Raw genomic sequence first — 17439 nt, 5'->3', positions numbered from 1 at the left:
CTTAGTGGGAACAGTGTTTACCAGTGACTTTGATTGGAGCAGAGTTAGGCCAACACTGAGCGTTTTTTAGAAACTATATCCTAGGTCAGAAGCAGTTAGAAAAAAGTAATTGTGAGGCCAGTGGTCTGGTGATTGCCTCAGTTCCCTGCTGTGCTCAGTTCACAATCACTGTTATGACTGATTGCTTGCTCCATATAAAGGGGAGCAGGGTAGAAATGGTGCTCTCAGGGAACGTATACAGTACCTGGGGAAATGCCTGATTTAAAAGTGATTGACCACTTTTAAATAATGCTTTCCTCCTTAAATGATAGAACTCATCTGAGCAAGTTTTAAAGCCCCTGGTTCTACTCTGTTTCACATAACAGTCAAAGCTGCTTGTGAATTCTGTTCTTTATCACATTTGTTTCTAATTTACTTTATTGGTAGTTAGATGTAGTGACTAGAGTATCTTTTATATGGCACAGATGTTTTCATTTAAAAAGAGATCAGCTAGTTATGCTAAGTGACCTCTTCCAGTCCAGTAGCTCATAACCTATCATTTGTCCTATAACTTCTTACTGCGTAACTCTTCTGGGATTTTCAGGCAAGTTTTACATTGTTGACTCCAGCTTCTGCTTTACGCAAATAACGTTTGATATCTTTCCTCCTCTTTCCATCTTTCTCCCCTATTCCAGCCAATGATTTTCATATGTCAGCTGCCTGATGAGATCTTAGATTTGGCCAGATTCATACAGCTCCAACAAAAGGCGCTCTTTGTATGATATTCAAGACAACTCTAAGATAAGCGGGTATCACAGAGATTACTGGTGCAACAGAACAAAACACATTATTATGAGACCTTTTCTACAAAACATGTTGGAAGCATTTAAGAATGCCAGGATCCGTCCTAAAAAGCTGCTATATCAGTACTAGAATGAGACTTTTATTGTGCCCTATCTTATGTTTGCTATAGGATTCTTCACATACTCGTTTATGGTCTTTGGAGGCATGGATCAAGTCATCCTGTGTGTATTATAATGCTATGCATTTTGATGATGCTCCACAAATACTGATTATGGAAAGAGAGTGGATAGTCTTGAGATTGTCACCGGATATAGATCAGGAGATCTGGATTCTATTCCCAAATCTCTCTCTGACTTACTGTGTGACATTGAGCAAATCATTCAGTCTCTGTGAGCCTGATTCTCTCCTCTTGCTTGTAACAGTGTGACTCCATTGGCTACAACTATTCTTGATTTGCATCCGTGTGATTGCAAGGAGCAAATCAGGCTTTCAGTGCCACAGTATCCTCATCTGCCCAATGCAGATGGTATCCCCCTGCCTCACAGAGGGGTTGCGAGGCTGAAGGTAGTGCATGTAAATTATGTTGCAATCCTTGGCTGGAAGATGTTCTAGAAATTAAAGAATTTATTTATTCCTAGTGATGGAGGCAGCAATACACTCTTTCTCTAGTCTAATAAATGTCTGACTGTTGCTGAAATCACCAATATGTCACACATATTCTGTGCTATAAATATATAGGGAGTTATGTACCATATACGTATAGGTATAGTTACATAGTGCATCTATTGACATGTATGACCACTAAGACAATTTGAATAATACACACCTCGCCTCTCTCTTTTCCTTTTTGAAAGCTCCAGTCACCAGCCATTTCAGAAAACCCTGCTGGTGACATTGAAGTGGAGATCATTGACTCCAATCACGCCAAGAAAGCTAGTCAGGAAGACCATAGTGGTGGCCATGCGGGACATGACCATGATGAAGAGGTAGGGAAATCAGAACACGGGACAGGGGGAAGAGCAGCCCTCAAGAATCCTACCTGCAAGTAGGTCAGACTGGAATGTGGATGATCTTCTGCAAGGCCAAACTGAGGTCTTGGAATTTGCCTGCGGCCTTTTCGATAGTTTCAGGGAAAGCTCTTGAACCCATTCCTTGTAAGAGAAGAGCCCCCTGAACCTTAACCCAATCCTCTGACCAAATCTGAACCTAAACTTTGTTGAGATTCAGACAAGTATAATGCCCCATCCCCTTTCACTCCCCATCTATTATTGTTTATTTTCATGCCTCACTGGGTTTATAGCTGGCAAAATAACGCCAGCGTGTAGCATATAATAATGTACTTCCTGTGGGAGAACCTGTTCTTTTGTATCTTCTCACCCAGTTCTGTGAACCCATGAGGTTCAGATTTTGAGGCTAAGCATCAGAGGTTTTGGGTGTGAACCTAACTATAGGAACTTCCAGACTGGATCAGACTTCAGGCCCAACCAGTCCCGTACCCTGTCTCTGATATTGGCCAGTACCAGCCGCTTCAGAGGAAGGTGTAAGGACTTTGCAGAAGGCAGATGTAGAACAATCTGCTCCCCATAGAAGTCTCATCCTGCTTTCTAATTATTAGAGTTGGCTTAAGCCCATAAACCCAAGGTTTAACATCTCCCGCTGTCTTCTGAGGTTTTGCCTGTCACAAAGGTCTTGTTTACACTACAAACTTCTATTGGCATAACTATGTTGCACAGGGGTACAAAAAATCCACACCCCTCAGTGATGTAGTTATACCGACCTAACCCCTATGTAGACAGCACTTTGTCAGCAGGAAAGCTTCTCCCGCTGACATAGCTACCGCTCTAGGGAAGTTGGATTAACTACACCGATGGAGAGCTCTCTTCTGTCGGTTTAGAGCATCTTCATTAAAGTGCTACAGCAGAACAGCTGCATCGGTGCAATGTTTTAAATGTAGACTTGCCCGAAGGAAAAGCAGTTGTCCTGGTGGAAAAAGCACAGGAATGTTCGGCATTAAAAGAACCTGAAATCTGGAGAGGAAGGTGAGAGCAACTAAGATAGTGACAGAAGTTGGGTGTTATTCTCACCTGAACGTACTGATCCAACACCCACTGAAGACAATAGAAAGACTCTCGTTGATTACAGTAGTGTTGGATCAGCCCCTTTGTGCTCCACATGTATTTCAGTGTTGCACCCTTGCAGCCTGTAACGTGTGTGTGTGTGGGGGGGGAGGGATTAGGCCTGATTCATTTGAACTGGGGGAACCCAGGATGTGGGCCTCTGGCAGCAGACACTCTGCCTGGAATGGGGTTCACAGCGGTCCCAGATGCTTCAGGGGGAGGTGGTTCAGTCTCAGCCGGCAGTTCGGGAAGTGGGATTGGTTGGCTGAGGAGGGAGATTGCTCTTAGGAAATGCACTGATTCGGCGTATGTCCCCAGAAGCATCTGCCACCAGGTTTCCTGTGCAGCTCCACCCATAAATTAAAGCTTCAGTCCTTAGGGGAGCCCAAGGAGGACAGTGGTAATCTCACTGCCATCCCCCACCAGGGGTAAATAGTAGGGATAGTAAAGCGTAGTTCTTTAGCAGTTGCCTCAAGTTGCTTTTCTTCTGGGACTGGTGGGCTGGGAAAATAAAGGAGAAGGAACAATTTTCAAACCTTTCCTTTTGACCTGTGAAGTACCCATGTGTTGCTCCCACTGTCATGAAGAGGAGAAAGGAGACCAATGTGCAGCACATTAAGGCAGCACTGCACTGTTAACAAGCAGCACTAAATGAGCGTAAGTAAAGCAGCTTCATTTTTACATCATTCCAGTTCAATTTTGGTGATACGTTTGTCCATCAAGCTATCCACACTATTGAATACTGCCTGGGCTGCATCTCCAACACAGCATCCTACCTCCGGCTCTGGGCACTCAGCTTGGCTCATGCACGTGAGTTATCGCTCTGTGTTCATTATTCTTCAGGTAGTGACTGTGAAGGGCTGCTACAAAAAAGGATTTTATTAGAGCTGGTTGGGAATTTTTTGTCAAAAAGTTTCCTGTGGAAAATTTTGGTTTCCCCAAAAATCAACATTTGCACACAAAAAATTTTGATTTGTCAAAATTTTTCAATTTTCCATCAGGAAAATCAAACCAAATGTCAATCCAAATAAACATATTTTGGTTTGTTGAACGAAATCAAAATGTTTTGTGGCAGTTCAATCTGTTCACCTAAACTGCCGCAGCGTGGGGCATGGGGTCACTTGCAAGTTTAAACTAGTGTAAATGGTGGATTATCTGTAATTTAAAGTCTTTAAACCATGATTTGAGGACATCAGTAACTCAGACAGAGGTTATGGGCCTACTACAGGAGTGAGTGGGTGTGGTTCCATGGCCTGCGATGTGCAGGAGCTCAGACTAGATGATCATTATGGTCCTTTTTGGCCTTAAAGTCCGAGTCCCTCTGGTGTCTGTAATTGTGGTGCCTCATGTCCACGCTGTTGCTTTGGCTCTCTGGCTGAACTACATTTCCCATGGTGCGCTGAATGAACCATCATGGGAAGAGGTAGCACATCCGGGGAGCCCAGCCCATAAAGGAGAATGAGAGCATGAGGCACCAGAATTGCAACTCCCCATGAGGCATCGGGGCAGCTCAGGCAGACACAGATTAATGTCAAACTGACATGAAAAATATTTTGATTATGTGCAGCAAATAAAAATGAAACATTTTGATGTGGGAATAGCTAAACTTTTCATTTTGATCTGAAATTTTCCAGTCAAAATTTTTTAGAACTCTCCATTTCATGAAAAATTTCAATATGTCAACTTTTCATCCTGATTTGGGATGAAACAAGTGTTAAAATATCAGAATTCCCCATAGGACAGAATTTCTGATTTTTTTTGACCAACTCAAAGTATTATTATATATTTATTATTTATATTTTTGTGGCACGCAGGAGTCCTAGTCATGTACTCAGGACCCCACTGTGCTAAATGCTGTCCAACACAGCACCAGACAGTCACTGCCCCCAAAGAGTTTACAATCTAGAAATGGGCAACTACAGAAGGAAGGAGTGCAGAGATCCCTGGATTGGAAGGGGTGAGCTGCACTTCCCCTTATAACAGCCTTCTTGACACATAAGTGCGTCTAATAGGACTTAATTAGAAGCCAAGTCACACTAGCCTTATCCTGGAGATAAAGTGATAAAAAGTATAAGAAGTTTGAGTAAAAGGGTGACATGCACTTAAATGTACATGTTATGAACATCTGAACACCTATTTTTCTTGGGAGGTTTAGCAGAGGTGTTCGTTACAACTATTGGCACCTAAGATGATACCCCATTCATCTGGACTCTTACATCAAAATATAGTCTAAAGATCTTTCTGTACTGTCCAAGGAGATAGAAGAAGGATGATCCAATGGTTAGGGTGCCAGCATGGACTGTAGGAGAGCTGAGTTCAATTCCTTGCTTTGCCACAGACTTACCATGTGACCTTGGCAAGTCACTTAGCATCTGTTCCCCATCTGTAAAATGGGGATAGTAGCACAGAGGTGTTGTGGGGAGAAATACAAAGAAGATTATTAGGTGCCTAGATACTATAGTCAAGAGGGACATGTAAAAACTAGGGCTGTCGATTAATCACAGTTAACTCACGCGATTAACTCAAAAAAATTAATCATGATTAAAAAGATTAATTGCAGTTTTAATCGCACTGTTAAACAATGGAATACCAGTTGAAATTTATTAATATTTGTGGGTGTTTTTCTACATTTTCAAATATATTGATTTCAATTACAACACAGAATACGAAGTGCTCACTTTATATTATTATTTTTATTACAAATATTAGCACTGGAAAAATGATAAACAAAAGAAATAGTATTTTTCAGTTCACCTCATACAAGAACTGTAGTCCAATGTCTTTATCGTGAAAATGCAGCTTACAAATGTAGATTATTTTTGGTTACATAACTGCATGCAAAACCAAAACATTGTAAAACTTTAGTGCCCACAAGTCCACGCAGTCCTACCTCTTGTTCAGCCAATCGCTCAGACAAACAAGTTTGTTTACATTTACAGGAGATAATGCTGCCCTCTTCTTATTTACAATGTCACCTGAAAGTGAGAACAGGCATTCGCAAGGAACTTTTGTAGCCGGCGTTGCAAGGCAAAATCATAGGATAGAATGATCAGAGAAATAATTTTGAACCCCGAGAGAACCCATCTTTTACACAGGCACCTATTGCCTGTGATCACAGATCTTAACATTAGCTGGAGATCAAGTAGACACTCAGTGGTAAGAAAGGGAACTGATTTTGGCAGTAAGGATGAAATGCAAAACCATGAAGGACATTCCTGGCATCCCACTGTCTGAGGGACCAGAACTACTACAATGGCACAGACTATTATAACTCTGATAGAAACAAATGAGAGATCTCAGGAGAAAGCAGCCCGGATTTCTCTAAAGATCTCTGGTAGGTGCAGTCACACACACAGCTCCGCAAAAGGACATAGAGCCAGATCCTCAGCTAGTGTAAACTGGCAGTGCTCCACTGAAGTCAATGGGGCTCTACGGAGCACCAGGATGTTATACCTCAGCTTCACTATATACCACTTCCCATTCATTCTGCACACAGCTTCCCTTTAGGGAAGGCATTGTGAATGATGGAGCACAGAACAAATGGATTGTTCCATCCAGCGAATGGGATGGGTGTTTAGATTTTACCATTGTGACGGTTGAACTATTCTTGCTCTTCCCCCCTGCTTGCTTTGCAGAGTTATCAGAGGTCCTCTGGACCATGGTGATGAACATCGGACTGAAGAACAGCGGCTGGGGAGGACTTATTGGGGTCTTCATCATCTTTGCCATCTTTGCAGTTCTGACTGTAGCTATTCTGCTTGTCATGGAGGGCCTCTCTGCCTTTCTGCATGCACTGCGCCTTCACTGGTACGTATTTTGTCCCTCTTCAAGCTATGGAAGACTTTTCTAGTGCAGAGACAAGGGCACACATTTTACTGCAGAGAGTCCATGATGACGGGCGTGGGGAAGGGCACGGGGTGAGGGCATGTAAATACCTAATTAGAAAGTGAGACTGTATGCCTTGGTAGATGCTCATATTTGTTGCAGGATGTTTTCTATTCCCAGCCGTTTATTGTACCTCAGGCTTATGCCATAACACTGCTCGAGATTGCACTTTCCTGTTTGAAGATGGGCAAGCATGCAAAAATATGTAAACGCTTAGGTGAACTGGCCTAATTGAGACCTCCAGACTCATGTCTGTTGGGGAGTAGCTCATGTTTCTTCTCGAGTGCTTGTTCACGTCCATTCCACATTAGGTGTGCGCGCGCTGCGTGCATGAGCATCAGAAGCTTTTTCCCTTAGCGGCTGCCGGCGGGCCCCCCCGAGCGGCACCGCTGTGCCGTGCATATATACCCCTGCCAGCCTGACCCCCTCCAGTTCCTTCTTACCATCTGTGGCGGCGTTGGAACAACCTCTCTCTCTCTCTCTCTCGTAGAAGTGCAGTCTCTTAGCCTTTAGAGTAGCTGTCATCAGTTCATTTACAAACAGATTGTGGACATGTAAGTCATTAGGTGCTTGGAGGCCTCCAGCACCTGCCGCGGGGTGTGCCGCAAACCTATGCCAATTAGTGACCCCCCCACGACTCGTGTCTACGTTGTCTGGGGGACGGACATCAAACTGAGTGGTGTAGGATTTACAAGGCATTTAAGCCAAGGACAAGGAAAGAAAGAGACTTTCGCCTAAAGCAACTGTTGATGGAGGCTGCATTGCAGCCGCCAGGCCTGGAGCGCCCGATGCCAGCTCAGGCTTCCTCGGTGCGTAGTGCCCCAGAGCCGTCGAGAGACCCGGCATTGGCTAAGCACCGTAAACTGTTGGCCCCGGAGCGCCAAGCTAGGCCCCGGCACCGATTGTCCTCCCTGGTGTGGCCCCCGGCACAGCCGAAAGGAAGGCGCGGTCGTTCCCCGCACAGGAGGCCGGCGCGTCCCAAGGCCCCGAGCGCCAATAAGAGCGGGAAGGCCGCAGTACTGGCGCTGACACCGACGGTCCCGGCAGCACAAGCCCCACCGAGCCCAGACCTAAGGGAGCTCAGTGCGGACGATGGGCTCGAGGGCATAACAGATCAGCCTTCTACGCCCGGGACCTTTGAGGCTGCAAAGGACCTCATTGAGCTGTCGGCGGCGAGTCCCCTCCTGTATGGGGAGAACCCTCCAGCACCCATGCCTCGGGTGCTGTCATGGGGTAAGCCGGCAATGGTGTGCTGCTCGAGGACACAGTCCCGCAACCACTCCCAGAGTTGGTCCCAGTTGAGCTCCGACTCTGCAGACTCACACTTGCCAGCGGCGCAGAAGGAGGTTGCGGCACCGGCAGTGGGTCGACATGAAGAAGCACCAGAAAGGGCACGCCGCTCTCTGGCACTGCCCAGAGACTGGCACCGGGAGGAGTTGAGATGGCCCTCGCCAGAGGTCTCCCACAGATGGTCCCGGTCCAGGGAGCGCTGGCACCAATCCCGGTCCCGGTCCTGGGGATACCGGTACCGATCCCAGTCCTTCTCAGCCAGGAACCGTTCGTTCTCCTGCAGATCATTGGCACCGCCATGGCCTTCGCAATTGGCATCGCCGCAGTCTGGCGCTGGCTCCAGCTGCTATAGCTACCCGCACCGGGGCCCAGAAAGCAGGGACCTTCAGGGGAGCTGGCAAACTCAATGGGGGCCGCCAGGCCATTGGCCCTTCTGGCCTATCAGGAGCGCCAAGGGGCCCCATCCAGGGCAAGTTACTCGGTGCAGTGGTCCCGGTCTCTGCACCGACACCAGACGGTGCCAGAGGCAACAGTATCCAGGCCTCCGGCATCCCCCCAGCATAGACTGGAGAGTCCGGCACCGAGCCCAGTGCCGTCCCATGGACTCCCACCCCGGCCTGAGAAGGAGGCCCCTACCACGGGAGATGGGGAGCAGGAGGACCAACCAGAAAGGGTCGAGCAGCAGCTAACCTCCTCGTCTTCCCACAATAAGGCGGTGGCGGGTACAGAGGTGTCTGGCCCTCCGCCAATAGACCATAGAGCCCACCAGGAACTGCTGTTCAGTCACCCAAAATTTGGGGTTGCAGGCCGAGGAGACAGTTGAGCAGGAGGACCCCATGGTGGACATTTTGAGCCCCGAAGGTCCAGCCAGAATAGCGCTCCCGCTCATTAAGACCATTCAGTCCAACTATAAGACTATATTGCAGACCCTGGCCTCCAGCGCTCCAACAGCTAAAGGAGTGGAGCGTAAATACTTTGCCCCATCTAAGGGCTATGAGTTCCTGTTGTGCCACCTGAGTCCATGCTCCCTAGTGGTTTCGGCGGTGAACGAAAGGGAGCACCATGGTCAGCAGGCCCCGGCCCTTAAGGCCAGGGAGGTGAAACGCCTGGACCTTTTTGGTAGAAAGGTGTACTCATCTGGGGGCCTTCAGTTGAGGATTGCTAACCAGCAGGCCATCCTCAACAGGCACAATTTCAACTCCTGGGTGGCGGTGGGGAAGTTTAAGGATAACCTCCCGCAAGGTTCCCAACAGGAGTTCACGGCCCTGTTGGACGAGGGCAAGGCAGTAGCCAAGACCTCTCTCCAGGCCTCCCTGGATTCGGCAGATGCAACGGCTAGAAAATCGCGTCGGGGTGGTCATGAGGTGCTCGGCGTGGCTCCAGGAGTCAGGTCTGCCTCCCGAGGTCCAGAATACACTCCAGGACCTCCCCTTCGAAGTGTCCGGGCTCTTCTCTCACCAGACAGACGCGAGGCTGCATAGCCTCAAGGACTCGCGAGCTTCACTCAAGTCGCTGGGTATGCACACCCCGGCGACCCAGAGGAAGCCCTTTAAGCCGCAGCCTCCCCCTCAATGCCAGTACCAGCCTCGCCATAGGCATGAGCCTTACCATAGGAGAGGCAGGGATAACAGGAGACCGTGCAATAACAATAATGCGCTGTGCCAGAACCAAGGCCAGCACAAACCCCAGCTGTGCACTAAGCCAGGCTTTTGAAGGTGCACTCGAGGACAGCGTACCAGACCAGTCACCAGATCTGTCCCTTTGTTTCCTGAACCGCCTGTCCTGTTTCTCCCATGCGTGGTCCACCATTACGTCAGACAGTTGGGTCTTACGCATGGTGCAGAACGGGTACTCACTGCAGTTCGCCTCCCTCCCCCCCAACCCCCTTCCCTGCCTCTCTTCAGGGACCCCTCTCATGAGCATCTCCTAGAGGAGGAAGTCCGCTCGCTGCTAGAGGCACGGACGGTAGAGACAGTACCTCACGGCCTAAGGGGAAAAGGTTCTACTCCCGGTACTTCCTCATCCCCAAGGCCAAAGGAGGCCTTCGCCCAATCCTAGACCTGCACAGGCTCAACAAATTCCTGATCAAGGCCCGGTTCCGCATGGTCTCTCTGGGCACCATCATCCCTTCCCTGGATTCAGGGGACTAGTACGCTGCCCTTGACATGAAGGACGCGTACTTTCATGTCGCCATCTTCCCAGCACATCGGCGGTTCCTATGCTTCACCGTGGGCTGAGAACATTACTAGTTTGCGGTTCTTCCGTTCAGTCTAGCCGCAGCCCCAAGGGTGTTCACGAAGTGCATGGCGGTGGGTGGCGGCCTTCTTATGGAGGCAGAGAATCTGGGTGTACCCGTACCTCGATGACAGGCTCCTGGCGGGCCGATCCAAGGTGGAAGTGCGGGGCCACGTGGAGGTGGCCCTGAGATTGTTCCACGAACTGGGGCTCCTTGTTAACATCCCCAAATCCATGATCGTACCCACGCAGAGAGTGGAATTCATAGGGGCGGTCCTGGATGCAGTGCAGGCCAGGGCAAGCGTTCCGGTATCCCAATTCCGGGCTATCCAACAAGCAGTGGCCTCCCTGCGCTAGTTTCCAACGATAACGGCCAGGTGCTGCCTGTTTTATATAAACAAGCAGGGTGGGGTTCATTCCTTGCCACTCTGCCGTGTGGCTCTCCTCCTCTGGGACCTTTGCATAGCCCATGCAATTCACCTCGACACATCCTATTTCCCGGGGGTGCGGAACGAGCTCAGCAGGTCATACCGCATGCACAAGTGGAGGCTTAGGGTGGATGTCGTGCTTTCTCTCTTCCGCAGGTGGGGGTTTCCCCAGGTAGATCTGTTTGCCACTCGGGCCAATGCCCAGTGCCCGTGGTTCTGCTCGTTCCAGGGCCGCAGCCCGGGCTCACTCATGGAGGCGTTTGCAATCCCGTGGAGAGGGGGCTTGATGTATGCCTTCTCCCCATTCCCCTTGGTGCACAAGGTCCTGCTCAAGGTGTGCAGGGACAGGGCGGTGGTGATCCTCATCGCCCCAGCCTGGGCCCGCCAACACTGGTACACATCGCTCCTAGAGCTGTCAGTGGAGGCCCCAGTAGTCCTGCCCCTACACCGGGACCTGCAGTCACTGCACCTGATGGCGTGGAGGCTCTGTGGCTAAACACCCCGGAGAGCCAGTACTCCCTTCCTGTGCAGCAGATTCTGCTTGGCAGTAGAAAGCCCTCTACCAGGGCAGCCTATATGGCCAAGTGGAAAAGGTTCTCATGTTGGTGTGAACCCTGAAAGGTGCACCCAGGCCAGACCCCAGTGCAGGCCATTCTGGAGTACCTCCTGCACCTCAAGCAGCAAGGGCTAGTCCCATCCTCACTCAGAGTGCACCTGGCGGCCATCTACGCCTTCCATCTGGGGTTCTTGGGGTGCTCAGTGTTTTCCCACCCAATGGTGGGACAGTTCCTTAAGGCGTTGGAGAGGGTGTTCCCGTAGTCCCACCCCTCAGTCCCTCCATGGAACCTTAACCTGGTCCTTTCTAGACTCATGGGAGCCCCTTTCGAGCCCCTTGCTACCTGTTCTCTCCTCCACCTTTCCTGGAAGGTGGCATTTCTGGTTGCCATTACCTCGGCCAGAAGGGTGTCCGAATTGAGGGCCCTCACCTCTGAGCCACTGTACGCAGTATTTCACAAGGACAAGGTGCAGCTCCGGCCGCACCCCAAGTTCCTCCCTAAGGTGGTCTCCCAATTCCATCTGGGCCAGGACATTTGTTTGCCGGTGTTCGACCAAGAAGGTGGTGCAAGGCTGGTTTCCAACCTCCTGCAAGGGAAAGAATAAGACTGGGTGTGAGCAAGGTCCCGTGCTGGGCAACTCTTCACCCATGTCAGGATCTTGGGCCCACGCTCCTGTGGAGCGATGTAGCCCAATCTGCTCCCCGCCACCTACCTTGGATAGTGGCAGAGGCTTCCATCAGATCCGGGTGCCGTCCATGCCAGAGGCTCTGCAGGCGGTGCAGGAGATCATGTCCCTCCCGGTGCCGCCCACACCGGCTCCTGCGGTTCCCTGGTCACAGGGTAAACCCGTGTTCGGACCACCACGGTCCCCACCTCAGCGGGCACCATTCCCCATCGTGGGGGGACAACTCGCCAGCACTCGCCCTCCCATAGCCACCACGCATCTAACCGCAAAAGGCAGACACCGCGCAGCACCTTTTGGTCCATGGCCCACGGCCACAGGCAGAAAGGCTCGAGGCGTAGTTCGCCGGTCATCGGGTGCAGACCTTTGGAGGCACGTGCACCCCGGCAGGAATACTGATCCTGGCACCCGGTATCTCCGAGACCGCAGTACCGCTCCAGGGACCAGTCGAGGGATCACCGTCACCATTCCTTGGACCGTGGCCGATCCCTTAAGATGGCATCACTGCATGCGGGTGCTTCCTGGCATTGGGCCCACTCTGACTCCTGGTCCCGCTCCTTTCATTGGAGCAGTGTTCAACTCTACCCATGCCAGGGCATTCCTGCCGCTGGAGCGATTCAGGGCCAAGACCCAAGGTATGTGGTCCCAGAGGAAACGACACTACACATAAACGTCAAAATGCTTAGGGCAGTGCGCAGAGCTTGTGCAATCTTCCTACCTCACCTGTCAGGCAAAGTGGTCAGAGTCCTGATGGACAACACAGCCTCGATGTTCTACATCAACAGACAAGGAGGAGCATGATCCTCTGCCAAGAGGCACTCCATCTTTGAGACTTCTGCCTCGACCATGGAATCCATCTAGAAGCGTGTCACCTTCTGGGTGCCAAGAACATGCTAGCGGAACACCTAAGCAGGGACTCCTCCTCTCACGATGAGTGAGTGGGTGCTCCACCTGGAGGTAGCCAGCGTGATCTTCCAGAGATGGGGAACTCCCCAAGTGGGGAACTCCTCTGTTCAGAAGGGGTCCAGAAGGTCTTCCTCGAGAGTAGAAAGCTCTCGACTAGACAGACTTACCCAGCAAAGTGGATGAGGTTCTCCCACTGTGTGGCCAAACGGGGCATCTCCCCTTCGCATTCTTCAGTGCAGTCGATCTTGGACTACCTGCTTCAGTTGAGGAACCAGGGTCTGGCACGCTCCTCTATCAGGGTGCATCTGGCAGCCATTTCCGCCTTTCATCCACCCATCCAAGGGCAGACGGTGTTCTCCCATGACATGATGATCAGGTTCCTCAGAGGTCTCGAGAGACTTTTTCCTCGAGTTTGGTCCCCGGTCCCTTGGTGGGATCTTCAGTTTGGTTCTGTCCAGGCTCATGGGCCTGCCCTTTGAACCTTTGGCCTCCTGCTCCCTGTCTCACCTATCGTGGAAGGTAGATTTCCTGATGGCGGTGATGTTGGCAAGGAGAGTCTCCAAGCTGCGAGCGCTGACCTCAGAACCGCTTTACATGGTCTTCTATAAGGATGAGTTTCAGCGCCAGCCCCACCCAGCCTTCCTTCCCAAGATGTATCCATTTTCCACATGAGCCAGGACATTTTCCTTCCGGTCTTCCACCCGAAGCCCCATGAGACTAGCAAAGAGAGGTGCCTTCACGCTTTGGACGTAAGAAGGGCTCTGGCTTTCTACCTAGATCGGACAAAGCCTTTCTGTAAATCGACTCAGCTTTTCATCTCCACAGCTAATAGGATGAAGGGCCTCCCAGTGTCCATGCAGGATTTCTAACTGGATCACCTCTTGCATTTGGACCTGCTAAGTTGGGAGTCCTTCCACCGCCGATCGTCAGAGCCCGCTCGACTAGAGTGCAGGCATCTTCGGTGGCCTTCCTGGCACACTTCCCAATCCAGGACATCTGTCGAGCCATGGTCCTCGGTGCACATGTTCATAGCCCACTACGCCATCATGCAGCAGGCCAGGGACGACGCTGGGTTTGGCAGAGCGGTGTTGCAATCAACACATCCGTGAACTCCTACCCACTTCCAAGGGTACTGCTGGGAGACATCTAAGTTGAATGGACATGAGCAAGCAGTTGAAGAAGAAAAGATAGTTACCTTTTCTGTAACTGGTGTTCTTCAAGATGTGTTATTCATGGCCATTCCACAACCCACCCTCCTTCCCCACTGTCGAAGTTTCCGGCAAGAAGGAACTGAGGGTGGGGGGAACCGGCGGTGCCCTATATACCGCATGTGTGTACCACTCCAGGGGGCGCCGAAGCCGGTCCGCTACAGATAGTGGTGAGGGAAAAACTCCTGACACCAGTGCATGTGGCAAGCACACACACCTAAGTTGAATGGACATGAGCAGCACATCTCGAAGAACACCTGTTACGGAAAAGGTAACTCTCTTTTGTAAACTTCTTCCTGGTGGTGGAAGATTTAGTGTTAACTCACTGTTCCTCCTGCACTTAGGAGTTCAGACACTTTTCTAAGATCTTATAAGAACCCAGACTGACGTGTAAAACAAATTCAATGCAAGGAAAAAAAAAGAACTCGTCGGCCCTGGAGTTCTCTTGGAGGGCTTGTGGTGTTTACTTTGCATCACGTGACATTCCATACCTGACCACACAATACAGTGAGCAAAAACCAGCTTGTAAAGCTTGGAATTACTTGATATGGGGTTGGAGGGCCTGAGAAGTTTTCTAGCTCTCGGATTCCATTGTACTGCACAAAGGAGTGAACTTGGCTGCCCCGGTGGTTATCAAAGCTCTCTCAGATATTAGGTTTAGTGTAGGAACAAGGGCCTAGTTTTCACTGCTTCCAAGATACTGGTGATTGTCCCCTCACTGGCAGTGTTTTCAGACTGATGTATGAAAGGGGCTGTAATGGTCAGTGGCTCTTCTGAATTCCTTTTTCCGCCACAGCCGTTACTTTCTTTCAGACACTTTACTTTCCGCCTTGTACCCCCAACCCAAGGAAGGTGGGAACCAAATATGTCAAGGGTGGTTCTTCTTCCTTTGAAATGTAATTGCCAATGGTGCTGTTGCTGATCCTGCCCCTTTCCATTGTGTCAGAGCAGCCCTCAGGAAACCCTAGCTCAGCCACCAGTCCAGACCATATGCACATCACAAAGCTGTGGAGATTCCTGGAAACTTGTGCATGTTTCTGACACCCACCCTCCATTGTTAGTTAAGCTGCCGGTCTCTCTCTTCCTGGAGCTGCTATTTTTCTACCTCACTGCTTGACTTTTAAATGTTCCTTTCTTCCCTCTCTCCCCACCCCCCTATCTTCTCTTGCAAACTCACGTAACACATTACGGTGCCTCTTAAACTTCTCTTTGTGTTTATTTTGCCCCTATCAGGGTGGAGTTCCAGAACAAGTTCTACGTGGGGACAGGTTATAAGTTTTCTCCATTCTGCTTTAAGTCTATCATAGATGGAACTGCAGAAGACTAGAGACAACTCATTGCAAAAACCCTTTATTCCCTGGACCAAATTTTTCATTCCTTGAAACAGATTACTCTGTGGAGTACAGAATCCTCTTCAAGTGAGCTTCATATTCTATGTAGTTAAATGGAATTGTTGCGCTGGCCTAGTACTAGATACAAACCAGACACTACTCTCATTGAAGGGTTAACCGTCTGTCATAATTTGGCAAAAATTTTAATCTAAAAGGTGACCATTTTTACCTATACAATGCTAAACTGTAAATCAGTGGAGCAACAAAACACAGAGACAACACCCAGCATGTTGGCCAGATCCTCAGCTGGTGTACACGTGCCTCTCTCCGTTGATGTCAATGCTACGTATCTGGCCCGATTTGTAGGAGTCATCTGTCTACTTTTTGGGTTAAAAACAGAGGAAGTGTACTGCTTTGAAATAAATTAATAATCAACTCTCACGTGTTTTCCCCCTTTGCTGTCCTGCTTTGTGGTTTTTGTTTTTTAAGAAAACATTTAAGGATTGATTTAGATGAATTCCTTGGGTGATCAGAAAACAACTGCATGTGATGAATCCCTGTACAAGATTACATTTCTTAATATAGCACACAAATACAATTCAAAGTAACTTGAGAAAAATGCTTGCTTTTAAGATATCCTTTACTACGACAAACTGCTTATTATCTTATTTGTTCCAGGGCTTAACATCGCTGGATTATAGGCTTTCTCACACATTGTCACTTTAGAAAAGCATTAAATTTGAATCACAAAATACAAGGACACACCAGCTGCAGATCAGCAATGCAGGCCTTTGGGGTTTCTAGTTTATGGTGTGTACCTATCGTGGCTGAGCTCAGTAAAGCTGATCATTATTTACTAGCAGGTCTTAGCAACAAATCCTGAAATCCTTGCTCATTCTGTACTCAGTGCTGACCACACGCACAACTCCCATGGGAGACATGGGGAATTTTGACTGAGTAAGGACTTCACAGGATATACATCTGGGAATAAGTTCTCAAAAGCCTGAGGCTCTACAGATATCTGGGTGCCTCTTGGGGTGATATAACAAAGTCCTCTTGCGATGTGCAGACAGGCACAGGAGTAGCTACCATTGCACGAGTTCAAACCTTGTTAAAACAGTAAAGAGAGGTCCTCTCTCTGAGATCGTGGTCGCTAAGAATTGCCGGGTCCAAGGCTAGCAGCCTACAAAATAATCCTCACCTAGCACATGGGGGTAGCGCTGTATGATCTGAGCTTGGCAAGAAATTGTTGCCTGTGTATCCAGGCTTATGTACATCCCATTGATTTGGATGGTGTTTGTTTGAAATAGCGAGGTGATGTGAGCTACACAGTATCATGAGGTGGTTAACCAAAAAAAAAAAAAAATCTCAGCACCTCCTGACATTTTCCACGGTAACTGTTATCTCCTGTCAGTGCTGTAGCGCATGGTTCCTGAGATCCACACAGAGCAGAGGAAATGCCAAGCCTCAGGAAGTCTGGTTCAAATCAGCATCCCAAAGTGAGGCAGTTAAAACCTCTTTCCTCTCCAGAAGTGATCCCGCTAGCACGAAGTTAAAACACGTCAATGGCAAATCTGGATGTGCTTCTGCCCACACTGTACATCTCATGTAGGGAAACAGCCTGGAACGTTGGCAATCTAGCACCCTCCGCCAACTTCGTAAAACCACTTCAAAAAACGAATGCTAGAAAATACTTCTGGCAATTCCATTGGGAACCACAGGCTGCCAGCTGCATTTGTTCCTTTGCAGTTCGTTACTGAAAAAAGCCTTGTGGCTGGCACATCATTGCTAACTTCACCATCTTTTATTTCCAGAGTACACTCAGACTGGCGTGGCATGATGCAGACCCTCCTGCGCTCTGACACAGTGCCCCTTTCTGTTACCACATTCCTTAACACTGGGTGTTATACTGAAGCCTTGATTACATTAATGGATGAACCCGTAGCCATCCAGACCACTGCCATCCAAGTGTTCATTCTCGCATCACTGACACAATCATGCACATCACTGGATTGAA

General features: G+C 49.3%; 1 protein-coding gene across 4 annotated transcripts in view; it reads left to right on the top strand.

The window, feature by feature from the left end:
- The window catches only part of ATP6V0A4 (ATPase H+ transporting V0 subunit a4), a 53853-nt gene extending 37995 nt beyond the window's left edge, over positions 1-15858 (top strand). For all 4 annotated transcript variants that reach the window (XM_043518937.1, XM_038382077.2, XM_043518933.1 and 1 more), the window contains 4 exons: positions 1638-1769; positions 3593-3710; positions 6536-6707; positions 15325-15858. In XM_043518937.1, the coding sequence (XP_043374872.1) occupies positions 1638-1769; positions 3593-3710; positions 6536-6707; positions 15325-15418 (516 nt within the window). In that variant the 3' untranslated portion in view covers positions 15419-15858. The remainder of the gene's footprint in view (positions 1-1637; positions 1770-3592; positions 3711-6535; positions 6708-15324) is intronic.
- Positions 15859-17439: the final 1581 nt, after the last annotated feature.

This window comes from Dermochelys coriacea, chromosome 1, assembly GCF_009764565.3.
Source record: "Dermochelys coriacea isolate rDerCor1 chromosome 1, rDerCor1.pri.v4, whole genome shotgun sequence".
Classification (NCBI taxonomy): Eukaryota; Metazoa; Chordata; order Testudines; family Dermochelyidae; genus Dermochelys; species Dermochelys coriacea.
Note: the sequence above shows the minus strand (reverse complement) of the source record. Positions and strands in the feature narration are given on the sequence as shown.